Source organism: Cololabis saira, chromosome 2 (genome assembly GCF_033807715.1).
Source record: "Cololabis saira isolate AMF1-May2022 chromosome 2, fColSai1.1, whole genome shotgun sequence".
Lineage (NCBI taxonomy): Eukaryota > Metazoa > Chordata > Actinopteri > Beloniformes > Belonidae > Cololabis > Cololabis saira.
Window position 1 is genome coordinate 24,137,958 of NC_084588.1, and position 24,136 is coordinate 24,162,093.

Sequence of the window (24,136 nt, forward strand, 5' to 3'; positions counted from 1 at the left end):
GGCCTGACGTTTGAAAATCTTTTCCCTTAATAGTGACACAAAAAAGTATGGGAAAGTTAAAATCCAGTCCATTTAAACTCAAGAGGTGTACACACATAATGGGATTACAGTCCTCGTTTCCATTCTTTAATAAATGTCAGGGAAGGCTATGAAATTGCATAAAACCCCAAGACAGACTCCTGAAGAGAATATCTAATGTTCTCCAATATGAGCTATAATTTCTTTGACCTATTATGATTAGATTTATGTATACATGTTTGCAGCATAAATATTTCTATGTTTCAGAATTATCGTTTAGTCATCAGTTATCAACATAAACTAATTTAAGTGACTGACAAATTGATCAGTGTATCTCTTCTAAATATAAAGGGTTTACTCTAGTCTGTTGATACTATTTGATGTATTTTCTTTTTTTTTTCTGCTCCCCACCTTTAGCACTTGCCCTTTAGAAACATCACAGATGATGTGGTAAGATTTGAGAAACTGGTATACTTTCACTTATTAACCTCGTTAATACCATCTAACATTGTCCATTTCTAAGACAACTAATCTACTTAAAAAATCTACTACTTTGAATGTCTGAAGTTTGTCTTTGCCAGCAATTAGATTTACGGACATGGTAGAGGACCAACCGCTTTTCTCACTAACCAACACTTTCCTTGTTCATTCTACAAGACCTAGAAAGTGCACATTTTAGGAATAGGTTGTGAATGTAGCTTTCTTCACATTTACTGGTACAATTTGCAGACTTATGCTTTTTGTTTATTCATTTAAATACCAACCATTTTGCCATTTGGATAACTAGCTCATAATGCATCACCATTCTCTCTTCTTTTTTATTATTTTTTTTTAACTTTCCGAAGAAGATTCTTTATTGTAATTGTTTTTCTCTGGTTTTCTCTACAGCTGGACCGATTTGCCAGTATTCGAATCCCAGGTAGTAAAAAGGAGCGGCCACCTTTAACACAGTCCAGAAACAACATAAATGACTGCTCATCTTCTACATCATCCACCTTGCATCATTTTGAAGAAGTGTCATCAAAGATCACTTCAGAGAAGGAAATCTTGGCTCTTTTTGAAAAGATGATGGTATGTTGTTTGTTGTTTTTGCAAAGTTCTGTTAGGTCTGTCAAACACCAAGCTGACAAAGCTCCCAAAATTGTATGTTGGGAAACCCGGGAGCTTTGGTGAAAGTTCTCTCATGTTTTTGCTGTGAGGCTTTAGTGCTTAATCAAAGCAAACATTGAAGAAAAAAAAAAGTACTTTGTATGAAATATTAGTTTTGGTTTATTTGTTTATAAGCACTAAAACAAGCCAAAAGGAGCTGGGATGGCGTTGGATACTAAAATGCTGAATGTATGTTCAGGTGTTGTGTATTTGTCCAGTAAGGAGATTCATCAAAAAGCCTTTTATTACTGCTGGTTCTTGGTGTTGGTTTGGTGTTTTTCAGGCAATAAATGCAAACCAGCCTGAACAATTTGAATCTTACTTGAGCAGAGTAAGCTATTTCTTGATGGTTTTATGTCTATTGATATTTTACCGAAAACATGAAAATGGAGAACTAGTTAGCCCCTGATTTCTAATTGAACTATGTCTTTGGTCTAAGGACGCCTTGAACTCAAGCTCACACAAAGTGGTTTTTGAAAAAAGGACTTGCTGTACATGACCACAGTCTAGAGTGCCTCCTGTAATGGTCCTCTTTTTGTCTTCAGGTAGTGCTGGTTGACGTCATTATCCTGCAGTAGTTGCAATGCTTCCTCACACTGTTATAAACAGATATTGTATGTCTCAGAAGAAAAAGGTGATCATTTTCCTTGATTGCAGTCTAGTTTGTGTGTGGCAAAAGTATCCAACTCCTGAAAAGTGAAAACACCCAAAGACTTTAATTGTTGTTTTGATTTCAACTTATTTTCAATATTTTCAATATATTCAAATAATCACAGGGCCCTGTGATGGACTGGTGACCTGTCCAGGGTGTAACCCCTGCCTCTCACCTGAAATGAGCTGGGATAGGCTCCAGCAGACCCCCGTGACCCCGCAAGGGATAAAGCGGGTATAGATAATGGATGGATATTCAAATAATATATGAAATTAAAGCTGCAAGCAGCGATGAACGGGCCCTCGCACTCACGGCCACCGCCCCCATAAGCATATCAGAAATAACACCACCCACGACTTCCTATGTCAAACCATTCAAAAGATATAGCAGAAAAAAGGGACAACCAATCAGAAGAAGGGGCGGGGCTAATTCAGGCCAATGAAGGTCAAGGACTCCATACAGAATCTGATGACACCACCCACGACTCTCTATGTCAAACCATTCCAAAGTTATAGCAGAAAATCGGGACAACCAATCAGAAGAAGGGGTGGGGCTAATTAAGGCCAACGAAGCTTAAGGACTCATTACAGATTCCCATGACACCACCCACGACTTCCTATGTCAAACCATTCAAAAGTTATAGCAGAAAAAAGGGACAACCAATCAGAAGAAAGGGCGGGGCTAATTCAGGCCAATGAAGGTCAAGGACTCCATAAAGAATCTGATGACCCCACCCACGACTCCCTATGTCAAACCATTCCAAAGTTATAGCAGGAAATCGGGACAACCAATCAGAAGAAGGGGCGGGGCTAATTAAAGCCAACTAAGCTTAAGGACTCATTACAGAGTCCCATGACACCACCCACGACTTTCTATGTTAAACCATTCCAAAGTTATAGCAGAAAATCGGGACAACCAATCAGAAGAAGAGGCGGGGCTAATTAAGGCCAACGAAGCTTAAGAACTCAGTACAAAGTCCCACGACACCACCCACGACTTCCTACGTCAAACCATTAAAAAGTTATAGCAGAAAAAAGGGACAACCAATCAGAAGAAGAGGCGGGGCTAATTCTGGCCAATGAAGGTCAAGGACTCCATAAAGAATCTGATGACACCACCCACGACTTTCTATGTTAAACCATTCCAAAGTTATAGCAGGAAATCGGGACAACCAATCAGAAGAAGGGGCGGGGCTAATTAAGGCCAACGAAGCTTAAGGACTCATTACAGAGTCCCATGACACCACCCACGACTTCCTATGTCAAACCATTCAAAAGTTATGGCAGATAAAAGTATTCTAGGGGGCGCTGTTGAGCCGTTAGGCCACGCCCATTAATGCAAACCATGAAATATCAAATTTATCGCCAAGTCTGGCTTGCATGCAAAATTTGGTGACTTTTGGAGAACTATCAAATATGGACCAATCACATGAAGGGGGGGCGCGCCTTTTGGCGTCTAGCGTCGCCACGGTAATACTTTTGAAAGAGAAAAGTAATGCGTGGTGTCGCAGGATGTAGACGCACATTTTGATGTATAACACACCTGGGTGCACGTTACGGTTCGGGCTGAATTAACTGCCGAAGGAATGGCATAAATTTCGCCAAAATGACACAATTTGTTCAAAATGGCCGACTTCCTGTTCGGTTTCGGCCATGGCGCCAAGAGACTTTTCTTTTAGTTGTGACATGATACAGGTGTGTAGCGATTTTCGTGCATGTACGTCAAACCGTATTGTGGGGCTTGAGGCACAAAGTTTTCCGGGGGGCGCTGTTGAGCCATTTTGCCACGCCCATTAATGCAAACCATGAAAGATCAAATTTATCGCCAGGCCTGGCTTGCATGCCAAATTTGGTGCCTTTTGGGGAACTATCAAATATGGACCAATCAGATGAAGGGGGGGTCCGCTTGTTGGCATCTAGCGTCGCCACGGTAACACTTTTGAAAGAGAAAAGTAATGCGTGTAGTCGCAGGATGGAGACGCACATTTTGATGTATAACACATCTGGGTTCACGATACGGTTCGGGCTGAATTAACTCTCGAAGGAATGGCATATATTGCTCCAAAATTACGCAATTAATTCAGAATGTTCAAAATGGCCGACTTCCTGTTCGGTTTCGGCCATGGCGCCAAGAGACTTTTCTTTAAGTTGCGACATGATACAGGTGTGTACCAATTTTCGTTCATGTACGTCAAACCGTATTATGGGGCTTGAGGCGCAAAGTTTTTTCTGTCTGAACCAACCAGATGAAGGGTGGCCGCGCTTTTTGGCGTCTAGCATCGCCACAGTAACGCTTTTGAAAGAGAAAAGTAATGCGTGTAGTCGCAGGATGGAGACGCACATTTTGATGTATAACACACTTGGGGGCACGTTACGGTTCGGGCTGAATTAACTTTCGAAGGAATGGCATAAATTTCGCCAAAATGACACAACTAATTCAAAATGGCCGACTTCCTGTTCGGTTTCGGGCATGACGCCAAGAGACTTTTCTTTCAGGTGCGCCATGATACAGGTGTGTACCGATTTTCGTGCGTGTACGACATACCGCATTCTGGGGCTTGAGGCACAAAGTTTTCAAGGGGGCGCTGTTGAGCCATTTTGCCACGCCCATTAATGCATACCATTAAATATCAAATTTTTCGCCAGGCCTGACTTGCATGCAAAATTTGGTGACTTTTTGGGCACGTTTAGGGGGGCAAAAAGGCCCTCCTTTCGTCAGAAGAAAAAGAAAGAAAGAAAGAAAAAATTCCTACAGATACAATAGGGCCTTCGCACTGAAGGTGCTCGGGCCCTAATAAGATGGATAAGCCTGACATTGTGTTTGGTAAGAAGTTTCTTATGCAAAGTAGCAGCTTTTCCTCAGACACACCATTTGCCCTTCTCAGCCAATTTCAGCAGCACAGTCAGCTGAGACTGAATGCAAGTTCAGTTCAAGTTCAAGTTCAGTTCAAGTCAATAGTTCATTAATGATCTATTCCTGCTTACTCCAATTCAGAGCTTTGGGCAGAAGGCAGGGGTTCCCCCCGGACGGGTTGCTTGTCCATCACAGGGCCACCTATAAACAACCACATATACTCACACATGGGCAATTAAGAACCACCAGTTTACCTGACATACATGATTTGGACTATGGGAGGAAGCCTGAAAACCCACGCAAGGATGGAGAGGACACGCAAGCTCCACATTGAAAGGGGCTTGCTGGGATTTGAACTAGGAACCTTCCTGCTTTGAGGCAACAGTGCTAACTGTCTAGTCACCATGCTGCTCTCAAATCAATTCACTTTAATTTAATTATACTTTATTAAGCCCTGAAGGGTAATTATATGTTACACTAACTGTAAGCATTTGAGTTGCTTCTATGAGTCACTGCAGAAAGTTATTGCTGTGGGCAGGGAGGATCTCTCGTGGCTGTTTCTGAAGAAACCTCTGACTGAAAATAATCTGTTGTTCAATTACTATACAGTTTTACGAAGAGGATGCTCAGTGTTGTCCATTATGTTTTTCATTTTTTGAAGCATCCTTCTTTGCACTATTATCTGTAGAGGCTCCAGTCCAGAACAGTCTCAGCCTACTTTATCTGTTTATTCATTTTTAATATTTTTTTAAGTCACTGGCTCGGATTCTGCTACCCGAATAGATTGCTTCTGTTGGAAGTGTAGCAGGGAGTGATGGTGATTGAAATGACCAGATATTGACACAAATGCACTGGGGTGTTGTATTTGTGTCGTAGCAACAACTAAGCTGATGATGTCACACAGTGTCAGCGACAGCTGATGGAGGGATGCCTACTGCCACTAAAATGACTGATGAACTCTCTGTGGATTCTATACACCAAAACATACGTCGTGGATTACACCATCTGTTGTTGACCAGCACAAGCAACTCCACTGCCTTTACTTTTGCTTTTCCACTTTAAATCTCTGCCAGCCCATATTGCCTGAGATCCAAGTATAAAAAGTTTGAGACAGGGTTCCTGCAGCCACATCTCTAAGAAATGCATAAAACTTAATTCCCAATACTCTGGCTGGGTCCTTGTTAGCACTCCAACTTCTTTTTTCTTTCTGCCTCTCTGCTTTGCTCCTGCTGTACATCCATGACGTCTCATCTCCAACTTGCTGGAGATTTGGGGTCTAAGCTTTGGTACTATTTGGACTTTTGGAATGCATGTCAATCAGTCTTGACATTCAAAAATATATAATTTTTGGTTTCATACTGTATCAACTAGCCATAATATAAACAAATTAAATGGATAACTACATGACTGATTTTATTCTATGGCATTTTTTTAGTTGCTCCTAACATTGATGTAACACTGATTTGTATTGGATCCATAATAAATCAGAGCAAATCCTTTAAAGTCAATGACATGTCTTTAAGATGGAGTTAGATCTTGCAGATTTATGAACTGGATAAAGCAGTAGGGTAATTTGATCAAAGCTCATGGCTAAAGTGGGCTAAATTGTCACCACATAGGTTGATTGGTGTGCAGAAATTTTCATTGTCAGGCTAGCCCGGGATTCATATAAAGCATTAGGGGTCAAATTAATGATGGTCTTCTAATGGCTATTAATATAAAGTTTAAGAGGCAGCTTGCTGGTTGTCAGGAAGGCTGATCACACCAGCCTTGGAAACTCTTAACCTCAAGGAGCATGTTCATTAAGTCAGAGATAACAAGTCTCTGGCCACACAGATGGCTGTCTTGAACGGGAAGAGGAGGTGGTTCACATCTAGGTGTACATGAACTGCAAGCATGATTAATTCAACAAAAACTGTCCGGTTGCATTCTATACATTGTGTCAAATTGCAAAGCTGCATGTAAAGTGCATTAAAAATGTAAACCAGGAATTTGGAAGTTGTACCAAGGTTTTTAACATGACCAAGAAGTGAAAGTGCTAGATATGGTGTTCTGTTTTGTGGTGGGGGATATGGCTTTCATATAAATTTTAATCCTCTCTATCTCTATTTAGGAGGACATGAACTTGAATGAGGATAAAAAGACTCCTTTGAGGGAAAAGGACCTCAACACCAAGCGAGAAATGGTCTTCCAGTATATATTTGCTGCCTCCAAAACTGTGAGTTTTTGAATTTCTAAAGATTTTTGATTAAATTATACATCAGTTCTGCTGATCTTTATAATTGTTATTATTATAATGTCTGAAAATAAACTGGTTGAATATCATGTTTTCACTCTTGATTACAGTGCATCAGTCATTTCGTGATAAGAGAGCATTTTTGGAAAAATCAAGCTTTCTTATTTGGTATCTACGGTGAGACTTGCAGGAGTAGTTTTCTCTCTATAGGGTCAGATTTGAAAGACTTAATGTAACTGTTTAATGTAAATGTTTAACAGTGTAGTTGTTTTTCGAAAATATCCTATGCATTCAATTCTTAAATGAATTTGGCGGACTGTTGGACGGTTCAAAGACGGAGCTCAACCACTCGCGTACCAGACAAACCCTGTAAGTCCGGCTGCCTTAATGCATAATCAACTCAGCCCTGCTGCTTTGTTGTTTCCAAAGAGATTTGTAGCTATATTTTCTTTCAGTGGCAGTGCGAGGCAACATGACTTGTTGATACGTTAGAGTTATAGAGCAGCACAACATAAATTGAACAAGTTTATTCAGGACAACTTTATTGAGTGGTGGAAGGTAATTTATTAGGTTTTGTATTTGGGAGTTTGCTATTATGGCTGATTGGTCCTTCAGACTTTTGACAGGAGCCCTAAACTTTTTATTTGTTCCTTCCCAAAGCTGTCGTGGGGATAGAGTGTAATAAAGGTGTGTTTGAAAGAAAATAAATCTTCCTCCGTATAACAAAGATTTCTTGCAGAAATTCCAAATATAGGCACATGTTTGTTAAGCTGGTCACTGTGAATACAAGGCCCAGTTTCTGTCTGCTATAAAATCTTTTTCAGTGTTTTTAGTGTCAACATCAGGTTCGGGACTTATTTATGGCTTTGATTTGACTGGATTTGGCGGTAACTGAAGCCACCTGACTGGGATTTTGAGTTTTGCTGCTACTCGAGGAATGGCACTTCCAGCTTACTGGGCCAATACATCACTTGTCATCCTAGACACTAAGTATAGGCTGCCCATAAAGCATTTTCTTGTTCAGCTTATTATTGTCAGCTTTCACATAACAGGCAATTTCAGAGATTGACTGTGATTAACTTGTGTTTACTCTGAAGATGTGAGGGCTTTTGATTCGCTAACTTGTTGATACATTTGAGTCTCCTCAAATCTATTTCAAACCTGCAATCAGATTTTATTGGCTCCTCTCTGTAAAACAGAGCCCCGTTCTTCCTTTCCTTCTTAATATTATTGATCATAGTCATAGACTGCTCAATCTGTTCCGTTTGTGTATATCTGTTGATAATCCATCCATTGTTCATGTAGAGTTTAGTACCTGGGGTCAATTGGGTCAGAACCAGACAAACGACAGAAAAGACGTTGCCATTATTGGGTTGTTTTTTTTTTTACTGTGTTTGACTGAATGACATTGCTTTATTTTTACTGTCCTTGAATAAAAATGTGGTAGAGAGTGACTGACTGTCTGGTGCACATGTGCCTCTTGTATCCATGGGCGTGTAAACAGTCAACTATGACTGAATGGGTAAGACCTTCAACAGTGTGCTTGCGTTACTAAAGTTTGAGGGTGATATCAAATGCAACGTATCCCAAAGCATCGTCATCTGCTAAAACACTAACATCATGAAGCACCTGCACATAGTGCGGTGTATTTAACTGCTTCAACGAAGCGGCTACATCTTCATCGCAGCCTCCCAGTTCTGACTCGGTCAGCGTGATACAAATAAGGCCCAATCCCAATTCAACTTCACTCGCCCTTCTTTTCTCCACTCGCACTTCTTTTCTTCCCTAACCCCTAAAAAAGAAGGGGGAGATTTTAGGGCACTTGAGATCTAGGGCACTTGGCCCAGGTGCCTGTCCCAATTCTCCTACTCCCCCTCGTTTTCATCCCTACCCTGATCAGGAAGCTGAGAGCCAAAAGCTGTTTTAATTTCAGCTGTAGCGCTGTTAATATGGCACTTTATTAAGTTTTAATATTTTTTCAGGCATAAAGGTAACCTTAAGATCCGCAACCGGGGCTCAGTTTATCCAAATAACGCCTGTTAAGAAATTTGACCCGATGTTTTCGGAGATGAGAAGAGCCGCCGCCCCCGGGGAGCAGCCTCAGCTCACAGCCGGAGTACAGACGTGATCGCTGGGTCAAGCTGCTCCGTCGTCCCGGGAGAGAAACTCTCCCAGGACGCAGCTCTGTTGAGAATTACGCTGGCTGAAATAAATCATTTAGGAAGATGTTGGTTTAATAGATGAAATCTAACAGTTGTAGCTACGCCTGTTAAGAAATTTGCTCCGATCTTTAGAGATCTCTGTCTGCCGGCTCCGGAGTTTGGGTCCGCGTTAAATCGACGCAGAGCCTACGGCGTAGGGTACGGCGTACGGCGCGCGTTTCCGCGTACAACGACGCAGACCTTACGGCGTAGGTTACGTAACCTACGCCGTAGGCTCTGCGTTGGTGTAACGCGGAACCATAAATCCCTTTATTCTGGCGTGATCTTCGGCAACTTTATCTGAAAGTGTGCCTTAGTCTTATGCCATAAATCTCAACACTGTCTCACTTTTAATATATATTACAAATAATTATTAAACCCCATAATTTTAGGGTATTTTGGGTGGGCAAAGGAAAGAGATACCAGAATTCTAAATTATATTCTGATCGCATATAGCATCTTATTCAATACGTATTCAAATTAAAAATCACATCTTTGTCAATACAAAGAATATGCCAAGGGTCCAGATATGTTTAAAAATCCTAAAAGGATTAGCAGCGCTCTCTGTTCTGACAGCTGGAGGCGTGTCCACTGAGACTTCTGACTGACAGATCTTAGACCAGCCCAAATAAAGGTTTTGACTGAACTTTGCTTGTTTTAAAGCAGCACAATGTAACTTTCAGCTTTTGTTGAGTTTGGCGGCATCTTTTGGACAAAAGCGGTAGTGCTTTACCAGAAAGAACACTACGTTTCCCATGAGCACCAACGCGTACTGCCGGAAAGATCCTGTCCCGTCGCGTGCATTTGTTTTGATAGCGAATGAAGACGGGACGGACTTTTCTGTCGCACCAAGTGAACAGACGGAATGCAAAAAAAAGATGTTAAACTGCTGGAAAGGAACTGGAATTTACCGGGATACCTTAAACAAGGAAGCCAGGGAGCGGTATATGGAGAAAATAATGATTATTAACGGTTTGGGTCCATATGAAATCCCTACTAAAGAATGGAGCTCCTCGTCGGAGCTCCATTCTTTAGAAAGAATTTACTGCTGCAGTTCTCCACAACCGACGTCTTAGGCTACCTTGTTTAGGAGTGTTTGGCAGCTGCTTTGGTAAATGTTTGACTCGCCATGTGTTTCAATAAATTTGTATAATCGTACAACATACAGTACATGTTTTGTATTACTCTTACTTCTTACTTTTCTTTTTTTTTGACTGCTATGTTATGCTGAAGAGGCTCCGAGGCGTGAGCAATATTTTTGTTTTCCCCGTGAGATTATTTTTTTCCTCCGCAGCTACAAATAAGAGTTAATATTTTTTCCTCAACAAACTAGTTTTATCTGAAGATTGGGGTTAATTGCACCGCAGAGAGCTGGCCAGCAACTGCGTTTAGCTGGCGAAGTGGGGAATAAAACCCGTGTTTTGATCCGACCCGGTCTGTGTGAGCGTTTGTAGTTTACTGTGTGGAACGCTGTTTGGTCGTTACAGCCGCGATCCAAGCGAGCCGACGACTCTTTCACTCTTTTACTCTGTTATCTCAGATACTCGGCCTCCGTGGTTCTGCCTCCAAGCAGGAAAGCGGTGAAAAGTTAAACCATTAGCGATCTTTTCCCCACGTCTGTTGTGTGTGGAGCAGCCCCCGGGTCTGGCAGTCAGAAGGCGCGCCGATTTTTCCCAGTGGCCAGCCGCGGTACTGCAACCAAAAATCCCATGCGGCCCAGAAAGCTTTTTTCCCATAGACCGCAATAGTAAATGAGAAGCCTCTAAAACTGTTCACAGGACACCTCCAGCTGTAATCACCGGCAATTACTAATCTTTGTATTCTATATTTTTAAGTCATGGACTTTATATCAAATATATATCAAAAATGTTTTATAACGGCCAGAAAAGTCAAAGAAAAGTCTCTTTCTGGGCGTGACGTCACGGCCGACGTCACAGCCGTGTCCGTGCATTCCACGGATGTTTATATTAATATATATTATGTAATTATATTATATTAATACATTAATAATATATGTAATACTATACATGTAATAATATACATTAATTAATATATTATATTGATACATATTATATTAATATTCGCGGCATTGCCCCGGGGCATGATGGGAGGCCCCAGAGCATCATGGGAGGTGACTCAACTGCGCATGCTCTATGGGCCGCTGTATGCGGAAGTAAACCCGGAAGTCAGGAACTTTTTCAGCGTATGCGCTGAGTGAGTAAAATGCATTGAAATGAATGGGCGGCCATTTTCAAAGTCCCATCCAGTTTTTATTAATACATCCATGGTGTGGAGCTGCTGCAGCAGCAACGCAGCAACGGGTTACCAGCTTCTGCGGAGCTGCGCTCCACGCCCCGCCCATTTTCGTCTCGACTGCGAATCGGGAAGGAGGGGGAAGTGACGTATGCCGTAAAGCAGTCAAAGCCGTAAAATTTTTTATTTTTTTAGTGTGGCAGGGTTCCTACCATGTTCCTCAAAGTTACATAGTGCCAGTGAAGGCAATACAGACCCCGTCAGACCATGACAGAGGTGTCATTAAACCTGTTGGAAGTTGATGTACCATCACAATGACTCTGGAAATATGATATTAAGGTGGAAAAGTTACATAGTGCCGCTTTAAACAACCCAAAAAAGGTGTGAATCTCAGTCATACACCTTAAATGCTACACATTTGGGTATTTTAAATCTGCGGACTATGTTGTTAATAATTGCATGTCCTGCTGATGATGAAGCACTCGTTCTTGGTACTGTTTGAGGATGACAATATAGAGGGAGAATATTCTTTATGCAGTTATCAACAGCGTTTTATCTGTTAATTTTAACTATCTTTTTGGTGAAAGTTTGTGAAACATTCAAGTTGAAAAAGGACTGTGCATAGCCAAGTGACTATCAGGTCTTCATAATTCTCACCCTACACATAACGGGTCCGTCATGAAACATTTTCCTAAAAGGTGCAACTTCAGTGGGATGAGTTTATGCATATGAGGTGCATCAACAGCTGGAGTACAAGTTTGTCACCCGGGCTCTTTGGTTTACCCAGTAGAACTCCAGTTGTATGTGTAGGTGTGTGTCCCTCTGCATTGGGATTTGGCTCTCACAATTAATCCAACACTTGTGCTGAATATTCCTGGGTATTTAAAATAAGCAGCCCAAGATGTTTTGCTAATTGAGGCAGCCGGGGAACAGGTCTTGCTGTGACAAAGGCCGAGTAATTAGCCAGCGAGACACACAGACACAGACAGATGGCATGGTTTGTTAGATGTCCCTAGTATTTATAACATTATACAGTGTCAGGGCAAAGGTTGGCTCAAAACATATCCTATGATATGAAAGGGAAAAAAAATCAGACTGGATTAACTGCTTTTCTTGCACACTGTTTTTCTTTATTTGAGCTGGAAAGTTACATTTTTTTAAATAATTGGCATACAACTTGTTTAGAGAGTACGCAGTGGTGAGGATATATTCACTTAATTGTTTTGAATTGTTTTGCCACTGCAGCAACTAATAATAATAAACAGTGCAATAGCCATAAATAATAAGCACAGGGCAATAACTATGTGAAAGAGGAGCTCAGTGAGTCTTGTGGTGAATAAACACACACGCGTATTGTCTGTGATGGAGTGCAGTTTGTCCAGTGACCTATGCAAGAATATAATGTTTCTGTTTTGCCACGGATGAGTGAAATACTGAAAGCAACACCTGCAACACCAACAGCAGCATTAGAAATGCCTCTCAACATTGACTGGGAGACATGTCAGGGGTAATGATTCAAGCTTCAGCTGACATGGCTTCAGTATGCAATACATATTTTACGTGCTATTATTATTTTACATCAGTATTATATTTTTAATTCGACTTGATTTACACTTTGTTAGTAGTAAGTAGTAGTTTGTGTATTAATTTCTGATGTTGTATCCGTTTCCCCTTCATTTTCTAAGAGTAAAGGTTGTTATTTTTTTATAATGAAGTATTAACTTAAATTTTTGTCATAGTGCTATGTAAGAAAGGAAGAACAGTCTGGTTAAAATGTGCGCAATATTTTATATAATAGCATGACCCCACATAGCCAAATGTTTAACGTTAATTCACAAAATGTATTGTACATTGCCATACGCATGTCAAATGATTTGAGACCCTTGAGGGCGAAAAATAAGGCATGGATATGTCAGAGATGGTCTGACAAGTAAATAACTCGAAAAAAGGTACCTTAACCTGAGAACCATGGATACACTACAGCACAGTGACTGCTGGCAGTAAAGCACATTTAAAAATCCATCCACAGTGTTTTTGTCAATGCATTATATTATTGACATGATATGTTAAGTTACGATTCCATTGTTATTGCAGAAAGCTGCAAGAATAAGCATGGTGACATTCTATGTATTTTATATTGGTAATTACTGCATATTTGGATTGTGCTGCCCTATTAGTTTTTTCTTCTCTTCAGTCGACTGCCTAACTTCCTACAAAAAAGATAAAAATATCAGTAACCTTCATATCCACATGTCAACATTGCTGCATTAATCCTTTATTGATTTGTCAATAAAATACTTCTACTTCTTTTAAAGTTGGAACACAAGAGGCTTACTGGAGAATATTAAAGGTCATATTTCACTTTGCAACTTTAATTTTTGTAGTATGCAGGTCTACCGAGGTTACCAGATAGGATTTATTGCCCTGTGAAGGGTTAATATAAAACATACTTTGTACGTCCCTTGTTGCCATAGTAGAGTGTGGTTCTAGCATGTGGATTCGGTAGATGGGTCTTGTTGAGAAACAAGGTCCATCTGTGCTGTTACATGAAGTAGTTGCTGACCTTTGACAGTACTCTCTGGCAGTAGTTGTCTTGAAATAACCATTCTCCCTCTTGAAGGCCTCCGTGTTGATTTGTCTGAAGTGTCCCCCGCTGTGGAGGAAATTGTGTTTTACTCAGTTTTGCTTTTAAAACTCCAAGACTTAAATCGTCTGAATTGTTTCTCCTCTGTCTTAATTCAGAGACATCAGTGTAATGTGCCAATCTTTGCTGTTATTTTCAAAGTTTATTTTATTTTGTAAAGATGTCAAACATGTCTAGTTTATCTTGATACAACTGATACTGCAAGGAACTCAGATAAGCTGTAGCTTCTGGACCCAGCAAGCTTAGAGAAGCCAAGACATCGGAATGTTTTCATTTCTTCTTTGTGCTATACACAAATAAAATCCTAAGGACAATGGTTACACCAGGAATGCTTCTAGGTATTGATGTGAGGATCACAGTTGGACATTGCATTTCTTTATTTCTATTCATATTCTATTAAGAATACCAGGTTACCAGCCTCAAGGTGTCACATTTTGAATTATAGTAGTAAAAATATTTCTTCTGTCTATTCTTTGCAGGGTAGCCTGAGAAACAGCTATCAGATATCTCCTCAGGAATTCCTTGGTGAACTGAAGTCAGGGGTGATGGACGAACGTCTGTTTGCCTGCCTGGATTCATTGCGAGTGTCCCTTACCAGTAACCCTGTCAGGTATGGTGCACGATTTTAGTACTCTTTAGTGTCTAGTCTGTGATCTGTTCACTGCCTCTTTTCTATTTCAGTTTTTTTTTTTTTTATATAAATAAGGATTACAATTGCATTCAATATCACATTGTTTATGTTTATTTTTTCTCATACTTAATAATTCAACGAGGAGACTGCTATGGAGATTCACGCCTTATACCTATGCTTTAAACCTTTCAGCTATGTCTGTTCTTGATGACAAAGGTTAATGAAGGACCTGCTGTGTGTTTCCAGAAACCTTGAGCACCAGTCTATGCTCTAATCATGCTGCTTGTGCAAGAGAAATTAGTTGCCATTTGACAAAAATCCTGGACTATTGATGTTATTTTTGGGCATTTGCAAATGCCAAAATATCTTATTTATTTGTTTATTGCTTATCTCTTTAATAGAGGAGTCAGTGCCATGCTGTATTATTATAGTGGTGAGAATTTTGGCTCGCACTCCCCTCTGAGAATTCTTTTTGCATTTCTTTGGCATTTTTAACCCTTGTCCTTTGAAGGTGTTAATTTTTGATGGTAGAAGTACAATTTTTTTTTTTTTCAAAAGGCATGAGGTTTTTTTTCCCCCCACAGTTTGTTAAAGATGGAACTGATGTGCTTTTTTGCATATCAGTGTCCTGTGTGTAAGTACAGAGGAGAATTTGGGGGCCGCCACAGTTGCACCTCTGGGTCACGAGCAGATGTAGTCACATAGCTGAATTGATGCCGTGCCTGTAAGGGCGAACCAGCATGGCAAAACATGCTCCTCTTACAATTGATTGCTCTTGTCACTCAGAGGAATCCACATAACTGGCATGTCTGTAAAAACGGATGAATGCGAGCCTGTGCCGACTATGTCTGGTCTGTGTGAATTACTGGAGCAACCATTTTACTAAGAGGAGCAGCGGCAACTTTGATGCTTTGTGTGTGTGTGTGTGTGTGTGTGTGTATATATATATTAGGGGTGTCAAATTAGCGCATTAATTGCGATTAATTAATTACATGCATATTTAGGCCGTTATGTTTTTTAATCGCTTAATCTATTTTTTAATCTCTAATTTTACTTTTTCTGTTTGTGAGTTGCCTTTTATTTTGAAATCTGTGTTTGTGCGGTTGGCTTCTGGATGAGTTGTGGGTGGAAAACAATGGCCAGTCCCACCTTGACATTGATTGGCTGTCCCTGCGTTTGGGCGTTTTTAACATACGCTGGTAGACTCCCATTGTAGCTGGACAGGCCTGGGGGGGTAAAAATGGAGGAGCATGTGAAAGTTGTCAGTCCAGTGAATGGGGAATTTACATTTCTAAAACGCCCCGACGGCACCTTTGATAAAGGTAGGTTGATATGCGTTCTTTGGTTCCCGAAGCAGCTGAAGTTAAGCCTACCACATAAATGCAAAGCACCCGGTCGCGAGCGCAGCCACAGCTGACGTTAGCAGAAACACTCTTTGCCAAACTTAAAGGTGCGGGTATACTTCTGCGTCACACACACGCAGAGCACACGGCGCACCCGTGACGTCGTCACGAATCCTTCGGACTTCTCCGTCTCTCCATTTGGTCGCGGTGCAGTACCCCCCGCGGCCACTAGTTAGCGATCTTTTTCTGAATGGTTTATCCGACTTTTTCCGGTCACAGTAAATCAAAGAGATAAGGACAACTATTGTGCAAAAAACAAAAACAAAAAAAATCACATATAAACGAAGAAAAGAGCCCTGGAAGTTCACTACTGATTCAAACCGGAAACCGGAAATGCTTCGCTTTCAAACGAACCAATCACAGACCTCTCGGTCTGCGTGTGGTCGGCGTCTCCTCGACGCGTAGTTACAATTTTCAGGAGGTGCACGTCAGAGACGGCGCATGTGACGGCGTGTCCTCTGCGTGTACAAAAACCACACGCCGTAGACACGGCGTCGTTTTGACGCAGAACCATAATTCAGCCTTAACTCGAGGAGAGCAGCACGCGCTTAAAAAAATACATGACTTTATAAAGCCACTTTTTGTTGTTATATATCAATCTTTTGATCTGCCACAATAATGTAATGAATTGAAAGGAAAACACCTCCAGTTGAGGCCTTTTCTCAGCAATCTTTAGGTGAGATTAAAAAAAGCGATTAATTACAGATCTTAATTCATTAATCGCTCAATTGATTTTAATCGCTTGACAGCAGTAATATATATATATATATATATATATGTGTGTGTGTGTATATGGGAGATGGATGGATACATCCCAAGTTTCTTTAATTGAATTGAACCTATTCCTTTATACTTATACTCAATAATTGATGGTGCATATCTTCATGGCGTTTTTCTCTGTTTGCATTTTCAGGGCATTTGTCGCATGCTGGTAGATGTCAGATAAGATAACATGGCTGTAGTTCATGTGTTACTCATAGAAACATTAACAGTAACATACCATCTGCTGATATCTTCCTCTTTTTTTTTGTGTTGCAGTAATTTAACTAAAACTAAGTTTTGTCAAGGAAAATATGGCTTGTAATGGCTGATGTTTGAAAGATCCACTGATCAGACTGATGTTAATGAGACCGTATAGGCTGGACCATAAATATTTCTTGGCTTGAAACTGTTTTTGGAGCAGTAACCTCTTGTTATCTAATATAGGGCCCTATAAAATCCATTAGATTTTTTCCCACATTCTGTTTCAACTTTTTCCATTTTCGTCGATTTTTGGTTTTTGATTTTTGAGAATGAGGTTTTTAGCATTTTATGCAAATGTAACCCCAAGACAGTATATAAAGGCGGCCGCTTCCACATGTTTGTTTTGTTAATGAGGGAAGCGGGGGCGGGAGGGGGCAGAGAAGTGTGCAGTGTCCCCAGCTTTTATTGACCCCTCTTGGAGCATTTTCTTGAAATAAAAGTTCATTTAGTCCAAGAAAAAAAAAAAAAAAAAAAAACGTTTACGCAAATTGCCGTTCACTTCTATTATCTTGCGCGTTTTAGGTGAATTCCGTTTTTAATCTCCAATTCCGTCCGCGATAGCACCATTAAAGTTCTGAGTTGGGGGATTGATTTGGAGATATGGGCTGTTCTGACACTTGTTTTCGGGTACAGATCAGTGTCACTTTGTTGAAGATGCAATAGCTCACGCATTTCTTTAATCCAATGTTCCAACCATGAACAGACATAAGTTTCATTTTTCTAATGACGCAGACGGACTTAAATGCTAATATGTTACTTCTTGCATACGTGGGGCATCACAGTGTACTTGTTTCTTAGTCCTGCGTGCTGGGCTTCAGGTGCTCTCGGTCAGGCCATTTCCATGAAGAATGGAGCACAGTGTTGGCATGTACGATTTCCAAGGCTACAAGGTATAATAGTGTTTAATAGATTTGATAAATGGATTTGACAAAAAGAGTGAAAGTTGTTTTTTGACATTGGATTAAAATTGGCCTTCATTTATTTTCTATTCTGTTATATGGCTAGGCAAACATTCCTTTTCCTTGTATAGCTGTGAAAGAGAGAAACCTTGAACGCAGCTTACATTTTTTTCAATTTTATTTATAAAGTGTCCTTTACAACAGAAGTTGTCTCATAGGCGCTTTCCAGAGACCCAGAACATGACCCCTGAACAACTGTTACATAAACATAACATAAACAGTGGCGGGTAAAAACTCCCCTAGTGGGAGAAAAAACTTAAGCCAAACAGTGGAAAAGAAAAACTCTCCTTTTAGGAGGGAAACCTTGAGCAGGACCTGGATCATAAGGGGGGACCCTCCTGCCGGAGGCCAGCTGGGCAGAGCAGGAAAAGAGAGAATAGACAGAGAAACTGAAGAAAAGAGAAAAGAGAGACACACAGAAAATACTAACTGGTGCACCACAGGGATGACTATATAAACAGATGAAGACAGCAGACACAGAGGTGGTTGGAGGGCGGGACTCCAGGTCAGGATGTCAGTAGGCTACCAGACATCCACACAGACAGTTGGAATCAAGCAGTGGGATGATCAGAGGGGGGGACCGCAGGTGAGGATGCAGCTCCTTAAGCTCTGACCTGCAAACATGCACAGGAGAGAAAAGGAGGGGGCAAACCAGCTTCATAGACACAGAGCTGCATATCATCAGCATAGCAATGCAAATTTATGCTGTGATTCTGGATTATACTTCCCAAGGGCTGCATGTATAAACTGAACAAGATTGGCACTAGCACTGAACCCTGCGGAACACCATAGCAGACCCTCGACTGTTCTGAAGAAACCTTGTGTACATGAACAAACTGGAATCTGTCAGATAGATATGATTTAAACCAACCTAGAGCTGTCCCTTTAATCCCAACAACATGCTCTAACCTGTGCAGTAAGATGCTGATCTACAGTGTCAAAAGCAGCACTGAGGTCCAGTAGAACCAGTATAGACACTAATCTCTTATCTGAGGCCATAAGAAGGTCATTTGTGACTCGAACCAGTGCTGTCTCTGTGTTATGATGCATTCTGAACCCTGACTGAAAAACTTCGAACAGATCATTTTTATACAAATGATCACATATCTGGATGAGTTTTGGTCTCATCCACACATGAATTGCACATGAAGATTCACACATCCTAAACTAATCATACAGATTGTATGTTATAAAAATATTCACTCACGCCTTTTTTTTTTTTAAGCTAAATTAGCTAATTATTTGTGAATGGCCACTTTTGCTTGAAAGTCATAGGTGTCATGCAGTTGAACTAATAATTGAGTTCTAACAGTGACTACGTTTACATGCAGTCAAAATTCGGGTTATTGCTAATATTCCGGTTACTGAAACATTCTAAATAATCTCTTTACATGCGTGAGCAAACAGGGTTATCCCTGTATACATGGTAATTAATCATTTGGGATATCTGGATCAAACCAGCGACGCACGGAGAGCATCATGACGCAATTCCCTTCATTTCCGCTTCTCCTTCCTGTATCCAAATTCAAAACAAATGCTGCTTCGCGCAACTTTTCGCTGACCTTCTTGTAAATCTTGCTATCCCTGTACTTTCTACCATCTACAAATGCCAAAATGTTCATATCCTTCATTACATTTATAAAATGATTAGTCTCCTCCTCACTCCAAAAGTGTGGCGTGGTCTTGCATTTCTCCATGTTTATAAGTATTTCCTGGACTCAAAAGACCAAGATTCCTTGCGAAAAGAGTATGCACAGAAAACAAATTCATGTTCTGTTTGATCGGGATATCCCGTTAGGCGTTTAAATGACCAAATATTCGGGTTTTAAAAGGAGTAACCCAGGGGTCATATTCAGGTTTTTAAAAACCCGAATATGAGCAAATTCGGGTTATTCAAAGGGGTTATTGGTGTTTACATGGCCGTGCAAATTCGGGTTATTGCCAATATTCTGGTTTTAAAAGGGTTATTGACTGCATGCAAATGCAGTCATTTATTAGAACAATATATCTTTAACTGTTGAAAGAGCTGACTGGAACATTGGGTTATAAATCATTTTAGTTTTTATATTTAAAAGGGGCACATCAAATGTTTTGAATACAACTAGGGTCAGATAAACAAAATTAACAGACTTTGGCTGGTACGTGCCTTTTATTTATCAGAATATTGCCATTTGAGGTCAATGGATAGCAAAGGTTCTTCACCAAAAATAAAATATAAAATCCCATATACCATAAATAAATGTTTTTGAAAATATTCAAACTACCACACTAATTTTTAATAAACAAGGCACCCAAGCTTTTTACTTTTTACACTAGATTGAGCCTTTTATTACTCTTCGACCATCTTGGACCTGTGTGTGTGTGAGACGGTTACCAGAAGTGCTGCAGACCTTCTCATAATTTTTGAATTCATTTAAATATCCAGCATTTCCTCTTTACCTTGTCTGTAACAGAGTCGGTACTTTAAATTGTAAAACAAAAATATTTTTCCAATTTTAAAAACAAAACAAAAAAAGAAAAATCACATATTTTTTACAAAAAAGTATTAAAAAAAATATGCAAATTTTTCTGTTTTAATACGTCTGTTTTAATAAGATAAAGATATATCTTGTCATCTTAAATGATTCTGCTGCGGGCCGCTGTGGCACAGGGGTTGAGGCAAGCAGCCCATGTACTGAGGCTACAGTCCTCCTGCAGCTGTTGCAAGTTTGAGTCCTGGCCTGAAGCCCGCTGCTGCATGTCGTCACTATTCTCTTTCTCTACCCCCTCCCTGTCTACACTTCAAATAAAGGCCACCTGAGCCACAAAATCTTTAAAAAAAAATAATTAAAAAAATCTGCTAGGATGCCATACACCGTTAACCACATTAAATTATTTCATTTTCAATTCAAATTTTTCTCATGCTCCACTTTAGCCTCCTTTTTCCTTCTTCCCATGAAAGATTGCCTGTAGCCAGGCAAGTTACTATGCTTGAAGTTGGATTTTAAAAGTGGATTTTTATTTCTGGTTCATAACTGCCTTAGCGAATGTGCAACATTGTGCTGCACTGCCTGGAAACCTTAGAGGGATTCTCCTGAGATTTACTTAGAAGTCAAGCTACCTTAACTGTGAAGTTAGCCAGATAAGGTGCCTCTTTTTTTCTCTTTGATTTATGACTGTGTTTCTTTCTCAAGGAATTGTGTTATCTGTGTGTTTTAATGGGGTCTCGCACACACCCTGCTGGTGTCTCTTTGAGATGATGGTCCACAGCTGAATTTTTGCACTTCTTCTGAATCATTCGAGGTTACGGACGGTGTGGTTGCACTATTTTTCTTATCACAAAATGAGCATTAATTGCTTTTCACGCCACCGTTTACGTATCACATAAATAAAGGCCTGTTAGGGAACTATAGAACAGACCCAAAAGCAGACTCTGAGATATTCCAACAGAAGGATTTATTGAACAGTAGTCAGGGATCTGGGAGATGGTCGACGAGGGGGAATGGCAGAGCTGAAGCAGAGGATAGATAAGATGGCTAAAGGCAAAAGATGTGGGCTGGCTGGAGAGTAGTGGTTGAGCAGGCAGGCCGGTTTCTGGCAGGTGGTGGTGATGTGGTCCTGAACACAAGGGAACAAGTTGGGGATGGATAGAGACAATCTTGCAAAGTGACAGGTCAAGGAGAGTGCTCTGTAAAGAGGCCTGACCGTAACTACCACAGTAGCTGAAACAACGGACTGGCAAAGACTGGATGAAGAGCCGGGGTAGATATACTGCCTGAGTTGAATTGTGGATTGGTTGCAGGTGCGTCAGGTTGGTAGCTGGTGATTCGGGGAATGGCCACTTCCAGGGAGAGACGGACCAGACACAGAAGGGGAGGGGAAAACAGGAGCAGGGAAATGAGGGGGAGGCATCACTAGACTATGACAAGGGCTGTATCTCATCCACACTTTTGAAGTGTGTGAGATTTTTACAACAGCTCTGGCTTTGTAACCAAATACATTTATTAGTTTACATTGCAAATTAGCTACTTTTACTCACAAGCCCATTGTATTTTAATAGTGTGTGTGATGACAAAAATATGATTACAATAAATGCAGTAACATTTAACGCCTATTTGATGTATTTTTTGTGCCTAGGAATAGAAAAGAAATAGCTTAAAAGGTCTTGAGATGAGCTTTGCACAGCATGGCCTCAGACTGAACACTGAATTCTTTTCATCGAGGATGTAGCTCTGGAGCCAGATGCTGGGAACTAATGATACCCAAGGACTGCCAGTGTGCTAAATTAACAAATTAAAAATGTAGAATACTTGAAACAGACAACTTGTCAGATAAAACCACTTAATTACACAAGGATATGCAGACAGGAAAGTATTGCACAGATTTGGTTGGATTAAATCTCACCCTTAACTAATTTCATCAAACTGAATTTTGGCAGCACCCCATGTAGAGGGTATTACGGTGGAAATCATTTCTGAAACAATAATGATGGGCAGTAGGAGTTGTGAATTTCTGATGTTTCTTGGTCAGATGTTTAATAGTTTGGGCCATTCTATGATTTAAAATTTCCCTTGAGTGGTATCACATGATCTGTATAAAAAATACAATAACTCCGTCTACTTTAGTAGTATTTTACATATTTATCTCTCTTTTTTTGCTGTGAAGATTTTTACATTTTTGTGCGAATACATATTTTTGGAAACTGGCCTTATAGTTGGTGTAAGCATTTATTTTGTTACATCACATTACAATACATCTAACAGACACTTTTATCCTAAGTGACTGGCAACAGAGGAATACAATCAAGCTGCATCGTAGGTCAAAATAAGTGCAGTTAATTCAGAATGGTTGCTGGTCATTTGATGTCTACAACGTAGTTTTAAAAAAATGCCGGTTCCTGCTGTGCAGATAAAGCTGAATTTCGACTTAAAGGAGCTTGAGGCCGGATTGTGGCAGGATTTATGAAAAAAATCCGTATACATTTTAGTATTTTAGTATTTAGTACATTTTCTAGTAATAATGTCAGATGAAGCGTTCCAAACCCAAAAGAATGAGCCCTCTAGTGTATCTCTCCTTTGCCTTGAACAGGCTGTGTGCTGCAAAATGTGCTGCAATTCGGTCCCAAATTTCCCGCGCTGGGCTGCGGATGTGACGTCACATGACGCTGCATGCACGTTCTCCCCGTTCTCCCGTGCCGGCTTCACTGTTGGCTGCGGTACCCCCGACGGCCGTCGTGGTGAAGGGTGGCGCTAGAGAGTTTCATTTATTAAAAGGAGCCTCAAGCTCCTTTAACGTACAGGATGAGTAAAATTGTACAGAGACTTTTTGTCTCAGTGCACGGTTTTGTTGTTATCCCAATGCTTTGACCTTGAAAAGAGAAAGAAAAGATTTACTACTTCATTAAAATAAAATGATTCTGCTCATTGTTCTTGGTTCTAAAGAGCTTTCTCCAGAAAACTGAAAGCTATGATATTGCTATTTTGTGGTTTTCAAAATATCTAAAGGCTTAAAACTCTGAAAAGCTTTTAAGAACCGATTTGTTAAATCCACTCCTTCCACTTTTCTCTAGCGTGTTTCAAGGCAAATTTTCAATTTATTGCAACGACGACACCGGATAGTGTGGACTCCTTGATTTCCTTAGCAATAATTCCTTCCATACATCACCAGATTATTTTCTTTTGCTCTTTACCGTACCCATTGATGAAGAAAAACGAACGTGAAGTTGACGTTGAACTATGCATTTCAATGAAGTTTCTGTCAAGATCCTGCTTACTCTATAACTGGAATGGCCTGGGGTATGGCACATTCAGAAGGGTAGAGTAAATTGATTTTTTTTTTCTCCCTCTCTTAAACATGCGAGCCCCATTCTTCAGCGTTCTTGGCAGCTGCTTTCACTGTCTTCATCATCAAGGGTGTGATAATTTTTGTCGACCTCACTCCCTTTTATTGACTCTGTCAAACATAGTCATATACCTTGGTGGCGCTGAGGCCTGAGCTGGTGGTAGATGGTGGTACTAGTTCAGTGGATGCTTGTGCATTTGCTCAATATCACCCTCGTACTATATTTACTGATTTCTGAATGTCTTTGTGTTTTTACTTCACCTCCCAATGTAATATATGTTCATATTTCCATTC

General features: G+C 40.4%; 1 protein-coding gene across 1 annotated transcript in view; it reads left to right on the forward strand.

Moving 5' to 3' along the window:
• The window catches only part of LOC133460659 (protein diaphanous homolog 3-like), a 198,951-nt gene that overhangs the window by 5,795 nt on the left and 169,020 nt on the right, over positions 1 to 24,136 (forward strand). The window contains exons 2-5 of the mRNA XM_061741363.1: positions 436 to 468; positions 907 to 1,089; positions 6,786 to 6,890; positions 14,486 to 14,616. Coding sequence (XP_061597347.1) covers positions 436 to 468; positions 907 to 1,089; positions 6,786 to 6,890; positions 14,486 to 14,616 — 452 coding nt within the window. The remainder of the gene's footprint in view (positions 1 to 435; positions 469 to 906; positions 1,090 to 6,785; positions 6,891 to 14,485; positions 14,617 to 24,136) is intronic.